Here is an 18,622-nt window from a genome sequence, read left to right as displayed (position 1 = left end):
GATGGATGGATGGATGGATGGATGGATGGATGGATGGATGGATGGATGGATGGACAAGTTAGTGGATAAAAAACAAATAAGAACGCAAACAAATAAGTATGTAATAAAAGAGTGAGTAGATAGAGCAGTAATTAGGTTAAATAATATAATTAATACATACATAAATGAGTAATGCCTTAATCAGTATAATTAGTTAATTAGACAGTACATAGATAGACAAATAAGTAAACTAAGACAGAAACAAGTAAACAACAAGTTTATCCCTAAAAAACTATGTAACTGACTAAGAAACTAATTAATAAGTAAGAAGACTGTAAATCGTTAAGCAGTAACAAGATCAGGAAAAGTAGGCTGATTAAAGAAAGTGAAACACTTTGCACAAAATTCTCCTCCCTGTAGACTTTGTCCTCCATTCCATTTGTAGTCCCTGTAAAAACCATGCTTATTTTTCAGCTAGATAATTAACTATTTATAACTTTTTTTTAAAATAACTGTAGAAGAGGTTTACCGCCACCAAATAAAAAAAAAAAATCCTGATTTTTTTTGTCTTTCTTTTGAAAATCAAAAGTCAGATTTATTTTTCATTCTTTTCAGTGGCTCTAAATTTCTTTCATAAATAATAAATAATGATCCATTAGGAAATAAGCAAAAACAGACTCCTTGGAAAGCACTCCCTGCCCGACTCTATATCCGTCTGTCTTCGGTCTGATGTCTCTACATAGGGCATCAGTCCCCTGCAGACGACATGTCCTCACAGTCAGACGGTGTCTCTACATGTGGAAAGATGGGGAAGCAGGAGTGATCAGAAATACCTCTGACTCCAGATGAAGTGATGCCCATGATCTCCTGCTTAAAGTTAATCTGACATTGTTCTGTGGATCTAATCCACATTACTGCCACAAACAGGCAGACCTGGATAATGTTTCCACTCTGAACAAAGTTTAGCATCCAAACAACACAAAGCTGTTATAAAGTGTGTTACCATTGAAGCCACACACCTTGAACCAACAGGACATACCAGATTTATCACTTTAACTTGTGCCTCATGTCACTCCCTCCCAGCCCACAGCCCCTGCACACTCTGCCGTGTCCAAATAAAGGCTGCGAACAGCACTTCCAGTGGTCTGACCGAATGCTGCACGGGCCCATATTACCCACAGTGCATTGCCTCACTCCACAGACCTCAGACAGAGACAGTGCTTTATTCCTTCTTGAACTCGCTCACAGTGTATTTGGCATGCTCAGAATAATCCCAATCCTCTCCAATTACACTCCCCCCACAGATTGTTGGGTGTCACTTGCCGTCTGCCGGCTGGATATGATGATTCTGCGCCTGCAGTGTAAGTGGATACAGCACTTTTTGGCATGTAGTATGTAAGTTACAACTCAATCGGAGCAGTAGGCTACTGTGGTCCTAAAACAGACGGGTCATAAATTTCAAGCTGCTTAAACAAATGCGTGAGAGGGACGTTATACTCTCCTGTCACACACTGACGGAGGTGCATGAGACGCACAGCCACATCTCTGGGAGAACGCAAAGGAGCTGACTCTGATCAAATAAACAGTAACCCATAGCAACAGAGCTGCACACTAGACAGGGCACAGTTCTGAAACCAAAGAAGTATCAATCATTCATCTGACATTTGGATTCAGAAGCTGGTGGCATATCAGATTATGAGATCCTCACACTGGACACATCCATCATAGCTCTGATATGAAAGCAGACCAGGAAACAGACAAGAACAGGTCCATTCAGTCTTCACATGTGCTTCTGGGTCCAGCATTCGCTGACCCAATCTGGGATTCAATGCAGAGGAAGGACGCATGTCTGAAGATGGGGGGTTGAACTGAAAGAAGGAACTCCACCATCTGTCCAACTCTGTGTTTCTTTTTTTCTAAGCATTTCCTTTGTTTTCTTTAATATGCCCTCACTGGGAACCAGAGATGGACTGAATGGTGACATTGTTGCCTTCTGGGAACAACATCCTGATGCTGTCTGGGTGTGTGAAGCAAAAACTCCAGCATCAGTGATTTTGTTGCCAGCAGAAGGACAAAATCTACATAAAACTTGTGTGGAACAAGTGTCCAGATTTATTGTACAAGTATGTAACCAAAAGGGGCAGTAATATCTATTTTAATCCAGAAAGAAGTATTCAGTATTAGTAGCTGGGAAGTTATCAGAAAATAAATACAAAGCAGAATAAAATCATATACCCATAACCAATGGTATATATTTAGGCTTTTTGACAGCTGCATTTCTGCCATTTCTCAATTATAACCTCAAGAGGGAGCCAGTGCTTACAGACAAATGTCTACAAGTTGTGCATTAAATGCGGAGTCATAATCAATAAATAAAAATATTTCAGTAACTCTATTCACTAAGTGAAACAAAAAGAGCCTTTTAGAAGTCTAAACCTATACAAATTGGGAAACACTTTGAAAACTATTTATCTTTCTGGGCAAGATCAATCGATCAATCGATCGAGTTTTAAAAATGTGAACATTTTGAATTCCATGTGGCCAAATGACGTCCACATTTCTTAATTACTTAATTACTAGATAGATAGATAGATAGATAGATAGATAGATAGATAGATAGATAGATAGATAGATAGATAGATAGATAGATAGATAGATAGATAGATAGAGAAATAAATTACTTATTATGGAGTAATTAAGAAATGTGGAAGTCATTTGGCCACATGGAATTCAAGTTGTTCACATTTTTAAATTGGTTTGAGCCTTAAACTTTTAGGAAATGTGCAAATATAAGGAGATGGATGGAGGTAACTACAGAACGAGCCTGAGCTATAATAAAAGGCTTTAGATCAACACAAAGACATCTATTAGAATGTCCCAGTCAAAATCCAGGCTTAAATCCAATTGTATGTTTGTGGTAAGGCTTGAAAAATTATTTTCATAAATGATCTCCAACCAGTGTGTGTTGAGCGGGAAGATGGGGCAAAATGTAAAGTTATGTGGTGAAGAAAGCTAAACCCACCATCCCACAATGGAACATGGTGGTGGCAGCATTATGCTGTGAGGATGCTCTCCTTCAGCAGGGGTGGAGGTGATGAAAAGTTGCAGTCCTGTCATAAAAGCTGTTTGAGTCAGCAAACCATGTGAGACTGTGGCAGAAGTTCACCTTCTGTTTTGGTTTATCACATAAACTTTATTGAACTTTCAGTGAAAACAAAATATAATAAAATGTGTAAAATCTCAATGGGTATCAATACTTTCACACAAAACTGTCTGCATAGCAGTGACACCTACACTGTTAGTCTTTATAACTGGACTCTGTGTTACATTAGCGCTGATGTTATTGATTGCATCCGGCGCTCTGCTGCAGGAAGGCCAGGAACCTGCTGGCGGAGAGACGGATATGTAAGCTCTTTGTCCTTTCTTTGTCCTCACACCGTTTTCATCCCTTCTATACATTCGCTCTTCTTTGCCCTCCTCCCTTTCATTTTCAGATCGTCTCCCTGTCTCCTCTGTCTCCTCTGCCTCTTCTCTTGCAGGAAGCTCGACCAGGTTCGCCACAGCGTGGTAAAAGCAGGACGATGACTGAGCTTTGAAGGATGCAAGGTAGGACGTGTTTGTGAAAAAGCTACTGCTTTATCTTGGTTGTGGCTGCAGAGACACTTTGCTGCAGCATATTGTGCAAACTCATGAAGCTGCAGATTTGAACACGTTCTGCATTTTCAGAGTTGAACTACAGCAGGGGTGGAGCTGCCCTGATAATTTCAGTGAACAAGTTGTTTTCAAACAGGAAATGCAGCCTGGACGAAATTAAAAGAAGGTAATTTCACCTGCATATGACTGGATGTCTGCATGAGGACACTAAAGATGTGAGTTGTGTCTATTGCTGTTGAAGGCACCACAGTGTGTCTCTTTCTGGACTGGTTGTTTGGAAAAGTCTGTTTCCCCCTCTTCCTCCTGAGTCCCTCCACCTGTTACACAGTGAGGTGTTAATTTACCCAAACGGGGCAGATTTTATCCTCCTCCCAGGTGTGTGTGTGTGTGTTTGTATGTGTGTGTCTCCTTTTACATCCCTTTACGTCACAGCTGCTGTGAGTCAGCTCCTCTCTTCCTTTCCTGAGTCACTTGTCCAACGGTTGCTTGGTTACTGCAGAGCAGTAAAAGTTTCCTATTGCGTCTTTGTCTCTGCAGATGGAAGACTGCCGATATTTATTCAGGCCTGGGGCTGAGAGACCCAATAATGGACCCGTAAGTGTGCATGAGCGCGTTTGTGTGCAGAATGTGCAACAACTGGCAAATCTCTGTCATTCAGACATTTAGTAGAAAGTCTCGTCAGATGACTCCCGTGTGTCAATCTGGGATTATCATAGTGTCTCTCCTCCAGTCAGTAGAAAGCATGCCCTCTTTATCCCATAAAGTAACAGTCCTCTCCTTTCTGCCTGTAATATCACTAATGTATCAAATGTGAATCAGTATATCTTCAGGTGTACTGAAACTGCCTTGTGGATGCCCTGAATCATTGATGCAGGAATGAAGAGGAGTGTGAGGACCATGAAGTGGGTTCCTACATCTGTGTCCTTGATTGGACGGAGTGTTCAGCCCCTAACTCACAGAGAAATACTAAGCACACATCAGATTGGCTAGCTTCATCTGGATTTTGTTTCCCACAACACTTCTGTCCCCCATCGGAGCTCAGTGGACAGCTGAGGTTTTTAGATCCCGTCATCAAAGGTTTACCAAGCCATGCCAACCAGGAAGGAACAACTTTCCATATGGTGGACATTTTTTATTGGATTAAGCACTTTTTGAATGAAGCAACCCAGCAGCATGCCATTGTCATGGATTCCTTCAACAGGCTCATCATTCTTTCTGATAATTGTATAACTATAAATAAATTATGCCACGTTTACTCCTCTCTGAATTTGAGGACATTTATTAGACATAGAGGAAGTTCTGGAAGAAATAACAAGATGTCTGCTGTAGAACACAATGACGCCCAAAGATCTTTTTGTCTCAAGACGAGCGGTCAGGACGCAGAGAGGGACAGCTTAAGGACGTGGAACCCTGAGATCTGTCAGAAAACCCGTCAAAACGATGATCATTCACGAATACCACAGAGGAGGAGCAAAAGTGAGAAAATGAAAATAAAGAAAAGTGTTTCCTTTGAAGAGGATGTCATCGTCTACCTGTTTGATCAGGTAATGATCAATCATTCTTTGTCCTCCAGTTTATTGTTTTTAAGTGGTGTTGAGGGTGGAGAGGCTGTTAATTAGAAAGAACAAATCAAGAATGCAGAAGGGCCACAATCTGCCATCTGGCCCCCCAATGATAAAAGTCTGGCTCCGCCACTGGCAAAAGTCTTTAACACAAGAGTTTTCTGTTCTAACTGGAGTGTGTGTGAGCTTCTTGTTTCTGAAAGGTAAACCTGACTCGACACAGCTCCTCTGTTAACACGTGTTGCTCCTACTGATGGTAGTTTCATGTAGAGAACGTTTGTTGATGTGCTCGGCTAACGCTAGCATGTTTTGACTATTTTGACAATACTCAATGCCAAATTAAACATTTTTCAGTACAGTTCTAGTTTGTTGTGTTTGTGGGGATGGAGGGGGAGCGACTTTAGGAAAGAATTATTAATTTCTCCCTTTTTGTTGGACATCATGAAGTGAATTCTTAATGTTGTCTGTGCTGTTTACACTAGACAGACATCTGTCAGGTCAGCACAGCCCACAGAGCAGGTCATGTGACACAGATTGAAAACTCAGGCAGAAAACTGTCATGATGTTCAAAAAATCTGGACTTATCTCTGGAAGTGACTGTTGCCCTGCAACAGATGTCAGGAGTTGAGTTTAGTCTTTAGGCTCTGACACTGATCCTTTCAAAAAAAAAGTGCTAAAGCTTGGGATTAGAGGGATGACCTTGATGTTTCCTTTGGGGTTATCTTGTAAAATCAACCATGATTTTCCTGTATTTTTTTATTTTTTTTTGTCTATGTTTTGACAATCAACTGTTGATTCTTAGGAAACACCCACTCTCAAGCTGCCTTCAGAACCCTCTACATCTCCACCATTCCATATTCCCAGCATCCAGTCTGATGTTACGTCAGAGGACAATGGTAAGACTTAAAATGACCACATTCTAATTATTCCCCTATTGAATATCATTTACATATTTATAGTTGAAACCAGAAATGTCACACCGTGTTTTTTTTTCTAACTTTTTGACCTTTATTCTGATAAAATAAAAAGTAAAAAAAAACCTTTGCTGCCTCAGGTCAGTTAAGATTACGGAAACGAATTCAGTTTGCAAAATTCAAGCATAATCTTCTTATATTCAGAAATTTACAAACATTACTTTCAGTATTTGAAACAACTACTTTCGAAAAGTGCCTGTTTCTGGTCAAATATTCTCACAATAGTTCGTTGGAATATTGACCCATTCCTCCAGAAACATCGGCTCACAAAAAACGTCCTATAACACATATTTTCTACTGGACTGAGATGACTGGATAATGACACTCCGTCAGCCAACATCTTCACAAAATCTAGAATTGTCTTAAGATTTGTTGAGAAATTAAATCTTTTTTTAAATTTGCTCTTTGCGACACTCTGCCTTCAGCATGTCATCACCACAAAGCTCCTTATCAAGCATATAATTATGTTTTTACCAGTGTTTCGTTTCATGGAGATGTAGCTCATATGATGAGCTCAGCAGATGCACAGTTCTAACAGGTGTTTGCTAATTGCTGCTGCCGCTAGTCTGGAGGAGCTGGGTGGAAGTGTTGGGGGGAGGGCTGCTGTGTAATGCAGAAACTCAGCTTGGAGTCTGCAGCACTGAGAAGGAGCTTTGTGCAAAAGGCAATGCTTGGTCACAGGACCTGCTTCTGCAAGCAGAGTGACTACCAGGGGAGATTAATAGATTTCTCGTAATAAATTTCAAAATGAAAGAATCAAAGCAACACTCTAGGTATGTTTTTTTAATGAGGGAATAACAATATAACATGAAGTAAATCTCAAAAAGTTGATTTTACATAATACCGCCCTTCTAACACTTCAAGAAACTTTCGAGTAATAAAATTACATTTATTAACTGCTAATGTTTGTGGTTTCAGGGTTGCAGTGGGAAGATGACTTCTCAGCTTTGGCGTGTGCTCAACAATCTGGCACCGTTTCCCTGCCGACAAAGAGCTGGACTTCTCAGGGCAGGCCAGAGCGTTGCTCCCTGGCCCAAACTTGCCTGTTCCTCACCTATGTCACCGAGTCAGACCTTGAACTATGACACAAAGTGTGAGTGACACACACACACACACACACACACACACACACACACACACACACACACACACACACACACACACACATATATATATAATTTGAGCTCTGTGGTGATTTGATGACAAAGTGGTCAAAGCCACCTCTCTATCTGAATACCTCCCCTCAGCCAAGGGCCACCCAACTGTCACCATGGCCTAACGTGACATCCACTGTTGTTTTTCTGTCAGATGGCCAGCCTTGACCAAACGGAAAATCTGAGTAATCATCCAGATCTCAGTTCCTTCACCTGCCCCCCTCTCCTCCCCCCACTTCTCCCTCCCCTTTTATGAGTCAGGGATTTCAGCAGCTGCTTTCCCGTCTCTTTGCTCCAAAGCACTTACAGTTGATGACATCACATCCTACGTAGGGATGTGGCACAGTGCATTCAGCTCTCACTACCATTAGTATGACACGAGCAAACAGCGTGTGACACAGTTCAATATGATGTAGTTACATAACAGATCTGGGGCCTTTCCAGTTGCTAACCAAGCTGTGAAGTTTGCATCAAACATAAAAGCTTTCAGAAGGAACCCCAGGACAGTCACAGTGACAGAACCAGTCTGTTTTAGTAGAAAAATTATGTGAAAGGCCTGATAGCTTGCCTCTTCACTGAAGTGTGCTATTCAGATCAGAATTTATCAGTTGCTGCTGCAAAACAAACAGTGTAAGTCGATGCAAGCAGAAACTGAGCAAACTAAAAAAGCAACAGATAATGTTTCTATCGTCCAACGTTGGGTGAGGTTTGGTTGACTAGTTATGGTGTACATCAGGAGGGAAGGAAACCTGGCACGACCAGTCTGTGATCATTAGAAAACAAACATTTTCCTTCATTTATACATGAACAGAAATATGAGAACCTCACAGAATTCTTAAGAACCAGGTGAAACTGAAACCAGTTCCCCTTTAATAAAGACTTGTAGCAGGTCCTACGGGTCTCTCCAACATTACTGTGTGAACAGGTGTATGTTCTCACACACTAAGTGGTCGTAGAACATATATTGGCACCTCTGTCATCCAGGTCACACTTATGCACATGTTTACTCAGTTTGTTCAAGGACATCCAAGCCAAAAGTTGCTGTTTGCTTCTGAGAGCTGGGAGCACCACATCTGTGATCTCACACACTCGGCCCTCATTTTACTTGTCTTGTTTTACTCCATTCATAAAATACATACAAGTAACTGGAATTACTGTTCACCTCTTGTAGCTTCTGGATTTACAGCATGTTGATTACTTAAATACCTATGCTATATATTGTGCTGTAGTCAGAGGCTAACTCCAGTATTTCCTGGAGTTAGGGACCACAGTCACAAGCAAATAGTTAAAATCTGTAAATACTCTAACAACACTTATAACTGCCTATTTTAAAAGTTCACACACACACAAAAAAACCTAAACATTCACTTTTACACACAATGGAAGCCATCTTTGCACTAGCCTTTTTATGTCTGCTCTTGGGTTTATAGCCAATCAACATCAAGGAAAATAAATGCCACTCTTGGATTCGTTGCTTTGCAACTGGCAGTTGCCAATTCACTGCTTCAGTCAAGCTGAAAACACGATCTTTGAAGACTGCTGGTAACTCCTCCGCCGATTGGCTCGGGGGAGGAGTGACTGGTTGAGTCACGAGAGTGACTTTTTTGCAATAATCTGACCTGCATTTTATAATAACTCACAATATTTAATGATTCTGAGAAAAAGCCACAGACTGGTCAGAATGTTCAACATTGCTTCCATGTCCTCCGTTGTTGTGTTGTGCTTGTGTTGCAAACACATCACATTGTGCTGTTTGTGGGACTCTGGAATCGCCCATCTATAAGATGATCCCACCTGCTGGAGCTGCAGTTCAATTGTAGAGAAAAACCACCTGAACTATGTAGAGTAGAGTTGAGTCAACTCAAGTCATGTTGCTTGGTTCTAGGGGCATAAGAAGGAGAGCGAGAGATGGTGCTGTCTGAACTACTTATCAACTTCCTCCTGTCTTACTCTATGCCTCAACTTTCAGAGCCTCTACTTCACCTCCATTGACAGTGTCATGTTTTAAAGCAGATGAAGCTCCCACAAACATCTCTCCTCCTGAGGGTCATACCCTCACCTGAGCATCATTATTTCTCTTTTTCAACTCCATCATCATCATCATCATCATCATCATCATCATCAGCAATATCTTCATCATCATCACCATCTTTTAGAACCTTAGTAATCTTCTACACTGTCAGCATCTTCCTTATCATTAGAATATCTTCTTCAGTCTCCAAAGCCCTGGCCTCTTGTCAAGTCTTCTGATTCAGGGACTCTCCACAAGTCCTCATTACCCTGGGTTTTTCACAAGTCTATTGTACCTTAGCCAAGAGTTATAGTAGACTTAGCTTATTTTTCCTGGGGGAGTAGAAGATAACCCACTTCTTCATCTTCCTTATAGACCCAGTTATTCAGCCTGCTCTGGGTGTTGAAGACATCCCTTCTCTTTCACACCCAGAGGGGTCAAGAACCGCTAATGCCTGGTTCACAGGGGAAGATTTTAAAATTGTCGTCCAATTTTCAAAACTTGAGGCAACACATACATGACGATGAAAAGTCATAGGTATAACAGGTTTGATTGTACAGTTTTTGGTGTCAAGCCACATGGCAGGAGTAACACATCACACTTGAACCGATTTAACTAAAACATTCAGATGTCAGACAGGTTGTCTCATAAAACCTCTTGGGAACAAATATGAGCTCAGATTAAACAAAAATGGTTGACTGGGAAGAAGCGATTGAGATCGTTTGTGGATAATCTTTAACAGAGAAAAAGTAATACAATGATGTTTCCAATGTTCACCAGACAGTGTGAGGTGCCATGGGAGTTGCTTTGTCTTATGTGTATTTTGGATTGGTTCTCCTGGTTTTGCTAGGGTTCTATCAATTCCTCACTCAACCCCCTCAGTTGCCTTCAGGTCTTTGGTTCCTTCACATTTGATTCCTTTGTAATCACTTGCTTGTTTTCTATACAAGACACTCCATTCCCATAAAAGCCTCATGCTTTCATTCACTCTGTCAAATTCTCCTCTTAGCTCCTGGTTATCTGTGCTAGCTTGATGTTTCGGCCTTTAGGGTTCCTCACATTTTTGTAAATTTGGATTTTGTTACCTTTGATTAAACATCCCACTGCATTTATAACCTGCCTTCCAACTACTGCCCTCTTGTACTTCCATTCTTCTCAACCTGCAGTCATGTCTCTAAAAAGACCCCAAGTTTTTAGGCCATTCATGTTTACGGTGATAGAGATCAAACTTATATGTTCACAACTGTTTTAACGCCTCCAGCTTTATGTCGTCTGCTTTTTAACTGTGTTGTTTGATGGGTGGATCTGTCTAAAAAAACACAGTGACATCATATACGTAGACTGGGTGGGGTGTGGATAATCAGAAGGTGACTTCCCCTAAAGTAAAGTTGGAATGCCAAAAACGAGTAATCCAAACAGTGAAGGTGCTGGATGGATAATAATCTTAGCTGTTTTACTTTCCTATTTATAGTTACATTTAAATTTTATCCATGTGGCATTCCAGATGCCACCGTAAAGATGCCATCAGATTGTTTAAGTACATGCTCAGTTTATCTTGCACAACTGATGCTTTTCAGTTTTGCAGCACTTTATCAACACCAGAGGTAATAATCCCAACTGCCAACAGCTGCCAGCAAGTAAAACAGACAATGAAAGATTAACTCAGAAAACACATTCCTGAGAGGAAGGGGATTAGATTAGTGATTCCTAAAATAGGTAATCATTTAAATAATCACTTGGTATATTTGCTCACACTTCTAATGGTTTCTAAGAGTGTATTTTAGTTGGTATTACACAGTCATTACAGAAGTGATGAAGTGCTAAAAGTTAGGGAAGGCAAATACTGTGACATGGCTTTAAAGGACCTACCTCTGGGCTGGCAGGTGGAACCTGGAAGCCTATTCAAATGAAACAGTGGAAGGCGATAACACACAATGGAAATTATGTTAACTGCTGGACTCAACTAGACTCCCTAAAAAGCTGAGCTCAACTCTGCTTCAGCAGGATTTCATGCCCAGCTGTGTGTTTTAAAGCAATATGAGTTCATTTGAGTCTTAAAGGTATTATATTCCTAATAATATTATACATTTTATCTAAATAGTTCAACAGGAAATAAAAATGTGTACAGTTTTGTTTGAATAGTTCATGTGAAGTCAAAATTTCACTGAATGCAACTGTAAATACTCAGATCACTTCCATTTCACAGAAATTACAGTAAAACAAAAAACGTGGTGAATTACATTATTTAGTAGTGAATATATTTTTATGAAGTTACAGAATAACCTCTAATGGTTGTTTTTTGTGTTTATTGTTGTAAAACCTTAACTAACCGTGATAAAATCAACTCTGCACATGTGCATACTTTAATAACGTTACTGAAGCAGCATAATAACCTTTCAGCCTTTGTCTCATACATCATCTTCATCATTTGACACCACAGAGAAAAAGTAAGAAAACGGCAACCTTTTCACCAGGCAGTCAGAAACAGACAACATTCTGATAAAGGTCATACACACAGAAAACTACATATTGAATGGACCCCAATCAGATAGAAAAAATCAAACAGGAATATTAGCATACTGGTAGCAGCAGAAGTTTGTCATTCATGGCAGGATGCATCTTGGGGAAGGAGGAGTGAGGGAGGATTATTCAATTATTTTCAAAATTACTTTTCATCCTAAAGAGAATTCAAATGATGCCATAACTCATATCATCCAAGTATATTCAAAAGTCTTCATTGCGAATGGTGATGCTGTATTCTAGAAGCATCTCTGGTAGCAGTCAGTCTTGCTACAAATCTGCAGAGGTCTCTGACTGAAGACTGTCTCGTAACTGTCATGATGTACTAACAGCTCCATTTCTGGGCAGCAGAGACGACTTTTCACAGTAATATATCCTGGATGAAACCGTCAGTTATTGGCAAGCACTGTTAATCCACCTCATTTTCCTTTGATGCTTCTTTTTAAATCCCTGTCTAGCTGTTTGGTTCCAAATGCAGAAAAATGTCCTGCTTTTTGCTCTGCTCCTTGGTCCTGCTCTGCATCCAGGAAGCCTCCTTTAAAACACTTAAAGGATTCAGGTTGTTCTTTGAGTTTTTGTGATGCTAATCAGTTCCCAGTTGTAAAACTAAAGCCTAGTTGGAGGTACAGAACAACTGGAGGTAAACAAACAAACAAACAAATAAATAAATAAAGCATGAATGAAATCACAGTCCCACTTTACAAATTCTAGTAATGCCAGCTGAATTCTCCAGTCTTGTGCCTTTTGTGATGTCATCAACTAAAATAAACACAAATGTAAACTTTTGTTCCTCCTTGAAACTTTTTCAGACATTATAATTTGTGGACATCAAAACTTCTTCACACAGCTGTGCTCTCATTATATGGACACATTTGTATGTAACGCTCCGGTGGTTGGCAGCTTTAAAACCCGGCAGCAGTTAGTTACAGCGCTCAGCAGCAGCAGTCTGTCGGGTCAGCGGCCTGCGCTCTGCTGCTCGGGCAGACTGCGCTGAGGGGCTGGCTCTCTGATTGGCTGAGCAGCGCGACGTGTACATCAGTCAGCTACAGGTAGCGCACATGTGGCAGTTATCTCCGCGCCGCGGTGACGCTCCGCAGCTTCTCTCTGCTCCTTTACCGACTTTCTGCCGCTGGTTTATGAACGGAGTGCTTTTCAGTAGACGCTCAGCGGTAAGTCTTCTCAGCCCACTCTCCTTCTTCTAACCCACTTTTACGGCCGTTTTGTTTGCTTTCCTTTCTCTCTCTCTGTGAACCTTTGGCTGGAGTTGCTTCATGAGATCTGCCGTTAGGTGATTGCAAACTGAGGTTAGGGAAATAAGGAGCTACACAGTACCGGGAAGATATCTAGAGGGTTACACTGTGTAACTTTTATTATTAAGCGCTCTAATCTATGTAAAACAACAAGTAGAATTTGCTTTGAGGACCGTTTTCACAGAGCTCAGAATTAAACTGCTTAATGTTTAAAGTAATCAGTCTGCATTATGCGTCATTTCATCTTTGTTCTTCAATTAATTAGTGAATTTATTCAAATTTGGAGACTGGTAAATTTTTGTTCAGCTGTTATGAATATTCTGTCTAGTTTTGTCAGTTAAGTTACAGAGACAAGTGAATAAACAAAATGCATAACAAGAAATATCAAACAGTAACAAAGAAAGTGATATATTTCCACTTGTGTGGAACAATTTGTTATTGTGACTCAGAAGACATGCACAATGTTACATTATGTCTTAAAAAATATCAACCATGTAAGAAAGGTTAATACTCGCCGAACTATTTCACAAAAGTTCTATTTTTGCTCGAAAATGTTCCAACTGAACTCATTCTAAATACATATGAATGTCTGTGAATAAAATTAGATTTTCTGAGGGCCAGCAAGTGGCCAAAACCTCTATTTTTTATATATATATACCTCAGTACTGGCTGCTTCCCCTGTTTTCATGAGCACAACCTTGAAGCTGACATTATCTCAGATGTGACAGGATAAAAGGTGCAACATCATGGCGTTTTCACACCGTTAGATCAGATACAGGAGCACGCTGCACTTTTAGACTAAAAATGGGTAAAGAGACTAGTGCAGGGGCTTTCAGCTCTGGTTCTCGAGGGCCGGTGTGCTGAAACTTTTAGATGTGTCTCTGCTTCAACACACAAATAATGAGGTGATTAGCAGGACTCTGGAGGACCCGACTGCACACTGAGGAGGTGATTCAGCCGTTTGACTCAGGTGTGGGACCGTGTCTCCCTGGTCCCAGCTGCATTTAGCAGCTGCAGGACAGCGGCCCTCAAGGACAGCACTTGAAGACCCCTGGACGAGGGGATCAACCGACCAACTAATTATTTAATTAGCAACTTTCACATGATCTTAACACAAGATTGATAGTTTTTTTTAAAGTGACCCCAGTATTGAAATATCTCAAAAATGTCCTGAGTTTTATGAAGCAACTTACTAATTTATAGCTTCGTGTTTTAAGTAACTATGCACCTGATTTGATTTATTAAAACATATTTTTTAGCAGTTTAAAAATGAGAATTAATGATTTTTAGAAAATGTACTGAAGCTCTCTAATTCTTTTTCTGAACTAATTATGTAGTCCTGGTTTATTGGGGGCAGTCCCAGAAGTTATAGAAATTCAAAGGGTGTTTGTTCAAAAAACAAACAAAAACAACAAAGCATAAATGTATAAATTAGTAAAAAATGGCACGTTCCAACAAAAATAGACTCTATGAACAATACTGATATGGTTTCCACCAGTGTCACTGCTTAGAATCTGCCTTTCTGAGAATCACTAATGCAGATTCTGCTATGGTTTCTCTTCTTACTCTCCTTTATCTGAGGACATTGATTCCATCCACAGGCTTGGATAAACCATAAACATTTCATTGGTGGATGGCCATCACCCCATCCAATGGATGGGAGGATGGTAATGTGACAGGATGGTAAAGCACTGCAGGATTCTGAGGAGCTTACTGAAACAGGGAAGCAACGGTGAAGTCAGTGGAGTGGTAAGGCTGATAACCAATTTAATATTGGTTATCAGCTTTCATGGTTTAGACTCTAAAACCTCTGAGGTTTTGAGTCTAAGTGTCATCCTTGACAACACTTTGTCATTTCATTCTCATATAAATGACATAATCAAGACTGCATTCTACATAATTCAACTTAAACAAAGGCCATTCTCACTTGATGAAGATCATTGAAACAGGCCAGGAGTAATGAGCAGACATGCAGTCCAGTACTTGGTTCTTTGAAGTCAACCACAAAGGGACTTGAACCCTCAATCTTCTGATCCAAAGTCAGACGCCTTGTCCATTAGGCCACATGGTCCTTTTTCCCACCACACTTTGGTGGTTGGAATGGCCAAGTCCTGAGCAATTACTCCATTCGAATAACCATTTAACTCATATAGTGACCAAATAAACGCCCAGCGACAGATACTGCAGTAAGCTTAAGCATAGGTGGTACTCTTCATATTCTTGAAATATCTCAAGGGGAAAGGTCATTCTAAATGGTTTTCTTAGATGAAGAAAGCTTTGAAAAATGTCTGACTTGCAGTAGATGCACAGTGACATCACAGAAAAACTTAGCATAGCAGTAAATAAATCATGTAAGCCTAAGGTTTTACCTGGTGTATTGTGTGGCCGAAATATTTTTTCTACAAACTGTACCATTGTTTTGCATTGGCTTTGACTGAACATGGGTTCCACAGCTTAAGGCTTTGATAAGGCTTAAGTGCTGATATTTTCAAGATGCAAGTCAGTAAACAGGCTCTTGAATTGGCCAGTCTTGCATGAATAGAATTTGTTGATGAAAGATCACATGAAATATGTTCCATCTTTTTGTCTTGGGTTAATGCAACCTAGATAAAGAGTTTTCCTTATTGACTAACATCATCAACAAATGATGTTGAAACATTGGATTTAACTCAACCACGAAGGGACTCGAACCCTCAATCTTCTGATCCGAAGTCAGACGCCTTGTCCATTAGGCCACATGGTCCTGTTTTCCACCACAGTGCGGTGATTGGAATGGCCAATCACCGCACTGTGTCCTGAGCAATTACTGAACCATTTAAGCCATGCAGTGACCAAGTAAGAAACCCAATGAGAGAGACCGCAGTTAGCTTAAGCAGTGGGAGTTTTGATATTCTTGTAAAAAATCTAAATCTGAAGGGGTGAGGCCATTTTAAATGGTTTGTTTTAAAAGAAGCCTTGATAAATGTCTGAGTTGCAGCACATGCCTATCAGCAATATCGCAAGAAAAATTAGAAGAACGCAAAACAAAATTAATAATAATGTAAGCCTAGGATTGTGCTTGGTGTATTGTGTTGCCTAAATATTTTTTTTAACAAACTATACCAAATTATTTTTGCAGCATCTCCGACTGAATATATTTTCCACAACTTAAGACTTTGATATGAAAGTGCTGATATATTCAAGATGAAAACATCTTCAGTTGGCTGCTCATGCATGAACAGAATCTCAGACAGTCTGTGTTGATGAAGGATCACATGAAATGTGTTTAGGTGGTAGTCTTAATATTCTTGAACAAAATCCAAATCTCAAGAGGGTAAGGCCATTTTAAATGGTTTGCTCTTTGAAGACATTTTGAAACAAAATGTAAAATTTTACTAATAAAATTAAATAAATAGTTATCTCCAGTTTAGAAGACCATCAGCTATGCTGAGGTATTTAGGGATCTAATCCCAGATAGAAGGGCAGGAAATGAAATGTCACAATTCCACTTTTGCATGTGAAATTATGCATAATTCACTTTTTCTTTTGTGTCTTAATGTTCCTGTCTGTGTATCTAGGACTTTTATAAGTTGGGAGACTTGGTTGGAGACTGTGAGGTGAGAGGAAGCAGTAGGATGAAGTCCAAAGGGAAGGCAGCGAGACCCTCCAGGAGGCCCTGGTCCGACCCAGAGCCGGAGAACGAACCGGACACAGAGCCGGGCTCCAGCGAGCAGGAGGGCTCGGAGGCCTCGGTCCGGATCGGCGGCTCCTGGAGGGGCTCCTTGAGGAGCGGGAACGGCAGGCGCCGGCAGGGAGGAGGAGGAGCAGGTGGGGGAGGCGGGCGGCGGCGCAGGATGTACGGGTCCAGCACCAAGGAGCGCAGCATCCGGAGGCTGGAGAGCAACGAGCGGGAACGCCAGCGCATGCACAAACTCAACAACGCCTTCCAGGCGCTGCGCGAAGCCATCCCACATGTGAAGACGGACAAGAAGCTGTCCAAGATCGAGACTCTCACTCTGGCCAAGAACTACATCAAAGCCTTGACCACCATCATCCTGGACCTGTCGGGGGCCTGTCTGCCCACTGAGGCAGGGCCCTCGGGGGCCAGGGCTGCCAGGCTGCTGCAGTGCTACCAGCAGCACCTGGAGGAGGATGGGGAGGACGGCCTCACCCAGTACCTCACCCACATGCAGAGCTTCGGCCAGGAAACTTAACAGCCTGGGACTGTAAAAGGGTTTGGGACCAGGAGCCCCCTGCTGGATGCTACAACAACTGACTGCTGGCCCAAAACTCGCAAAAGTTTTCCTACCTCTTGAACCTTTTCACTTTTTTTCACGTCTCAACCCCAAGCTGTCAGGAAATAAATGAAATGTAAATATTTATTGACATCCCTTTGTTCTGATTCCCCAGAACAAATCCCAGTTTTATTCAGAAATGACTTAATTAGCAAAGCCGGTCCACCTGTGTGATGTTTGTTATGATCCTGTTTCTTTGACAAGAAAACAGAACCATGATGACCACGAACACTGCAGGTTAGAAAACAAAATGGCAAACTTTGCACATTTCACAAAGCTCTGTGAGGCCACCAGGAGGAAACGGAAAAAATCTGAACACAAATCTACCAAGAAAAAAGTGTTATTTGAAAGAAAGTCATAAGAAGTTCTGCTTGCAGCTTGGTACAAGCCAGAAAGGCATGGGCGGAGCCAGGAGGTGGTGAAAGGTGGCCATGATCACCCCTGCTGTTCCCTTTCAAAACAGTTGGTGGCAGCAGTGAAATGTGCTTAGACAGCAAAAATATATAAATATAGGCGTATGCTTATTTACTTCTAGAAAAAAATTTCTGTCTTTGATAAGTTAGTTGGAAAATATAAATGTTGTGCTCTAAAGTGGCTCAGTTGTTGCCCACCCCCCCCATGAGGGGCCACCCCTTCGAAAATTGCATGGCTCCGCCCCTGCATATTGGGAGACATGTGGAAGAAGTTGCTCTAGTCAGAAAAGAACAAATTGGAATGTACTGCACATGTTGAGACATGGTGGTGGCAGCATGATGCAGTGGGAAGGTTTTTTCCTTTTGAAGGAATAAAGAAGCTAAACAGAGCTGGTGGGAAGTAAATACAGAAAACCTTTTACGGCCTAAAAAAAGAGTTTAGCCTGGGTTGAAGGTCACCCTTCTAAAAGTACAGTGACCCCAAACCAACAGCCAGAGATACAACAGCATGGCTTAGACTTAAAAACTGATTTTTATAAATGCTCAATCTCACCTTGAGCTAATTTGCCAATGAAAATGAGAAATAATTTCATTATGTTCATTTGTAAAATAGACACACCGGAAAAGACCTGCAGCTGTAATTGCAATGAAAATGGACAAACTTCTGATTCAAATGGGTCAAATACAAATGCACACCACATATTTCAGAGTTTTACTAATAAAACAGTTTGAAAAAGCCATGGATTATTTTGACTTTGCATTGATCTGTCACATTATTCTCATAAGACATATTGAAGCTTGTGGTTGGAAATGACAAAAGTGGAATTAATT

The 18,622-nt window shown here is 40.9% G+C and overlaps 1 protein-coding gene and 2 non-coding genes across 5 annotated transcripts; 1 reads left to right on the top strand and 2 right to left on the bottom strand.

Moving 5' to 3' along the window:
• Positions 1–3,205: 3,205 nt before the first annotated feature.
• Positions 3,206–18,411, top strand: bhlha15 (basic helix-loop-helix family, member a15). Of its 3 annotated transcripts, XM_016674799.1 has the most exons (8): positions 3,246–3,384; positions 3,519–3,585; positions 3,706–3,799; positions 4,171–4,227; positions 4,508–5,177; positions 5,998–6,091; positions 7,088–7,262; positions 16,662–18,411. In XM_016674799.1, the coding sequence occupies exons 7-8, from the start codon at positions 7,251–7,253 to the stop codon at positions 17,295–17,297; spliced, it is 648 nt and encodes a 215-aa protein (XP_016530285.1). In that variant the 5' UTR covers positions 3,246–3,384; positions 3,519–3,585; positions 3,706–3,799; positions 4,171–4,227; positions 4,508–5,177; positions 5,998–6,091; positions 7,088–7,250; the 3' UTR covers positions 17,298–18,411. The 3 variants fall into 3 exon arrangements, 2 of the variants coding, with proteins under 2 accessions (XP_016530285.1, XP_007558866.2); XR_001662964.1 differs by lacking the exon at positions 16,662–18,411 and having other exon boundaries at positions 3,206–3,384; positions 4,453–5,177; positions 7,088–7,247; XM_007558804.2 differs by lacking the exons at positions 3,246–3,384; positions 3,519–3,585; positions 3,706–3,799; ... (2 more) ...; positions 5,998–6,091; positions 7,088–7,262 and adding an exon at positions 11,813–13,023.
• On the bottom strand, positions 15,103–15,175 carry trnaq-uug (transfer RNA glutamine (anticodon UUG)). The gene has a single exon. It is a non-coding gene; the product is annotated as a tRNA-Gln (tRNA).
• On the bottom strand, positions 15,775–15,847 carry trnar-ucg (transfer RNA arginine (anticodon UCG)). Its single transcript has one exon. It is a non-coding gene; the product is annotated as a tRNA-Arg (tRNA).
• Positions 18,412–18,622: the final 211 nt, after the last annotated feature.

This window comes from Poecilia formosa, unplaced genomic scaffold (assembly GCF_000485575.1).
Source record: "Poecilia formosa unplaced genomic scaffold, Poecilia_formosa-5.1.2 Scaffold4, whole genome shotgun sequence".
Lineage (NCBI taxonomy): Eukaryota > Metazoa > Chordata > Actinopteri > Cyprinodontiformes > Poeciliidae > Poecilia > Poecilia formosa.
The sequence above is the reverse complement of the archived record's forward strand: the minus strand, read 5'-3'. Positions and strand labels throughout refer to the sequence as shown.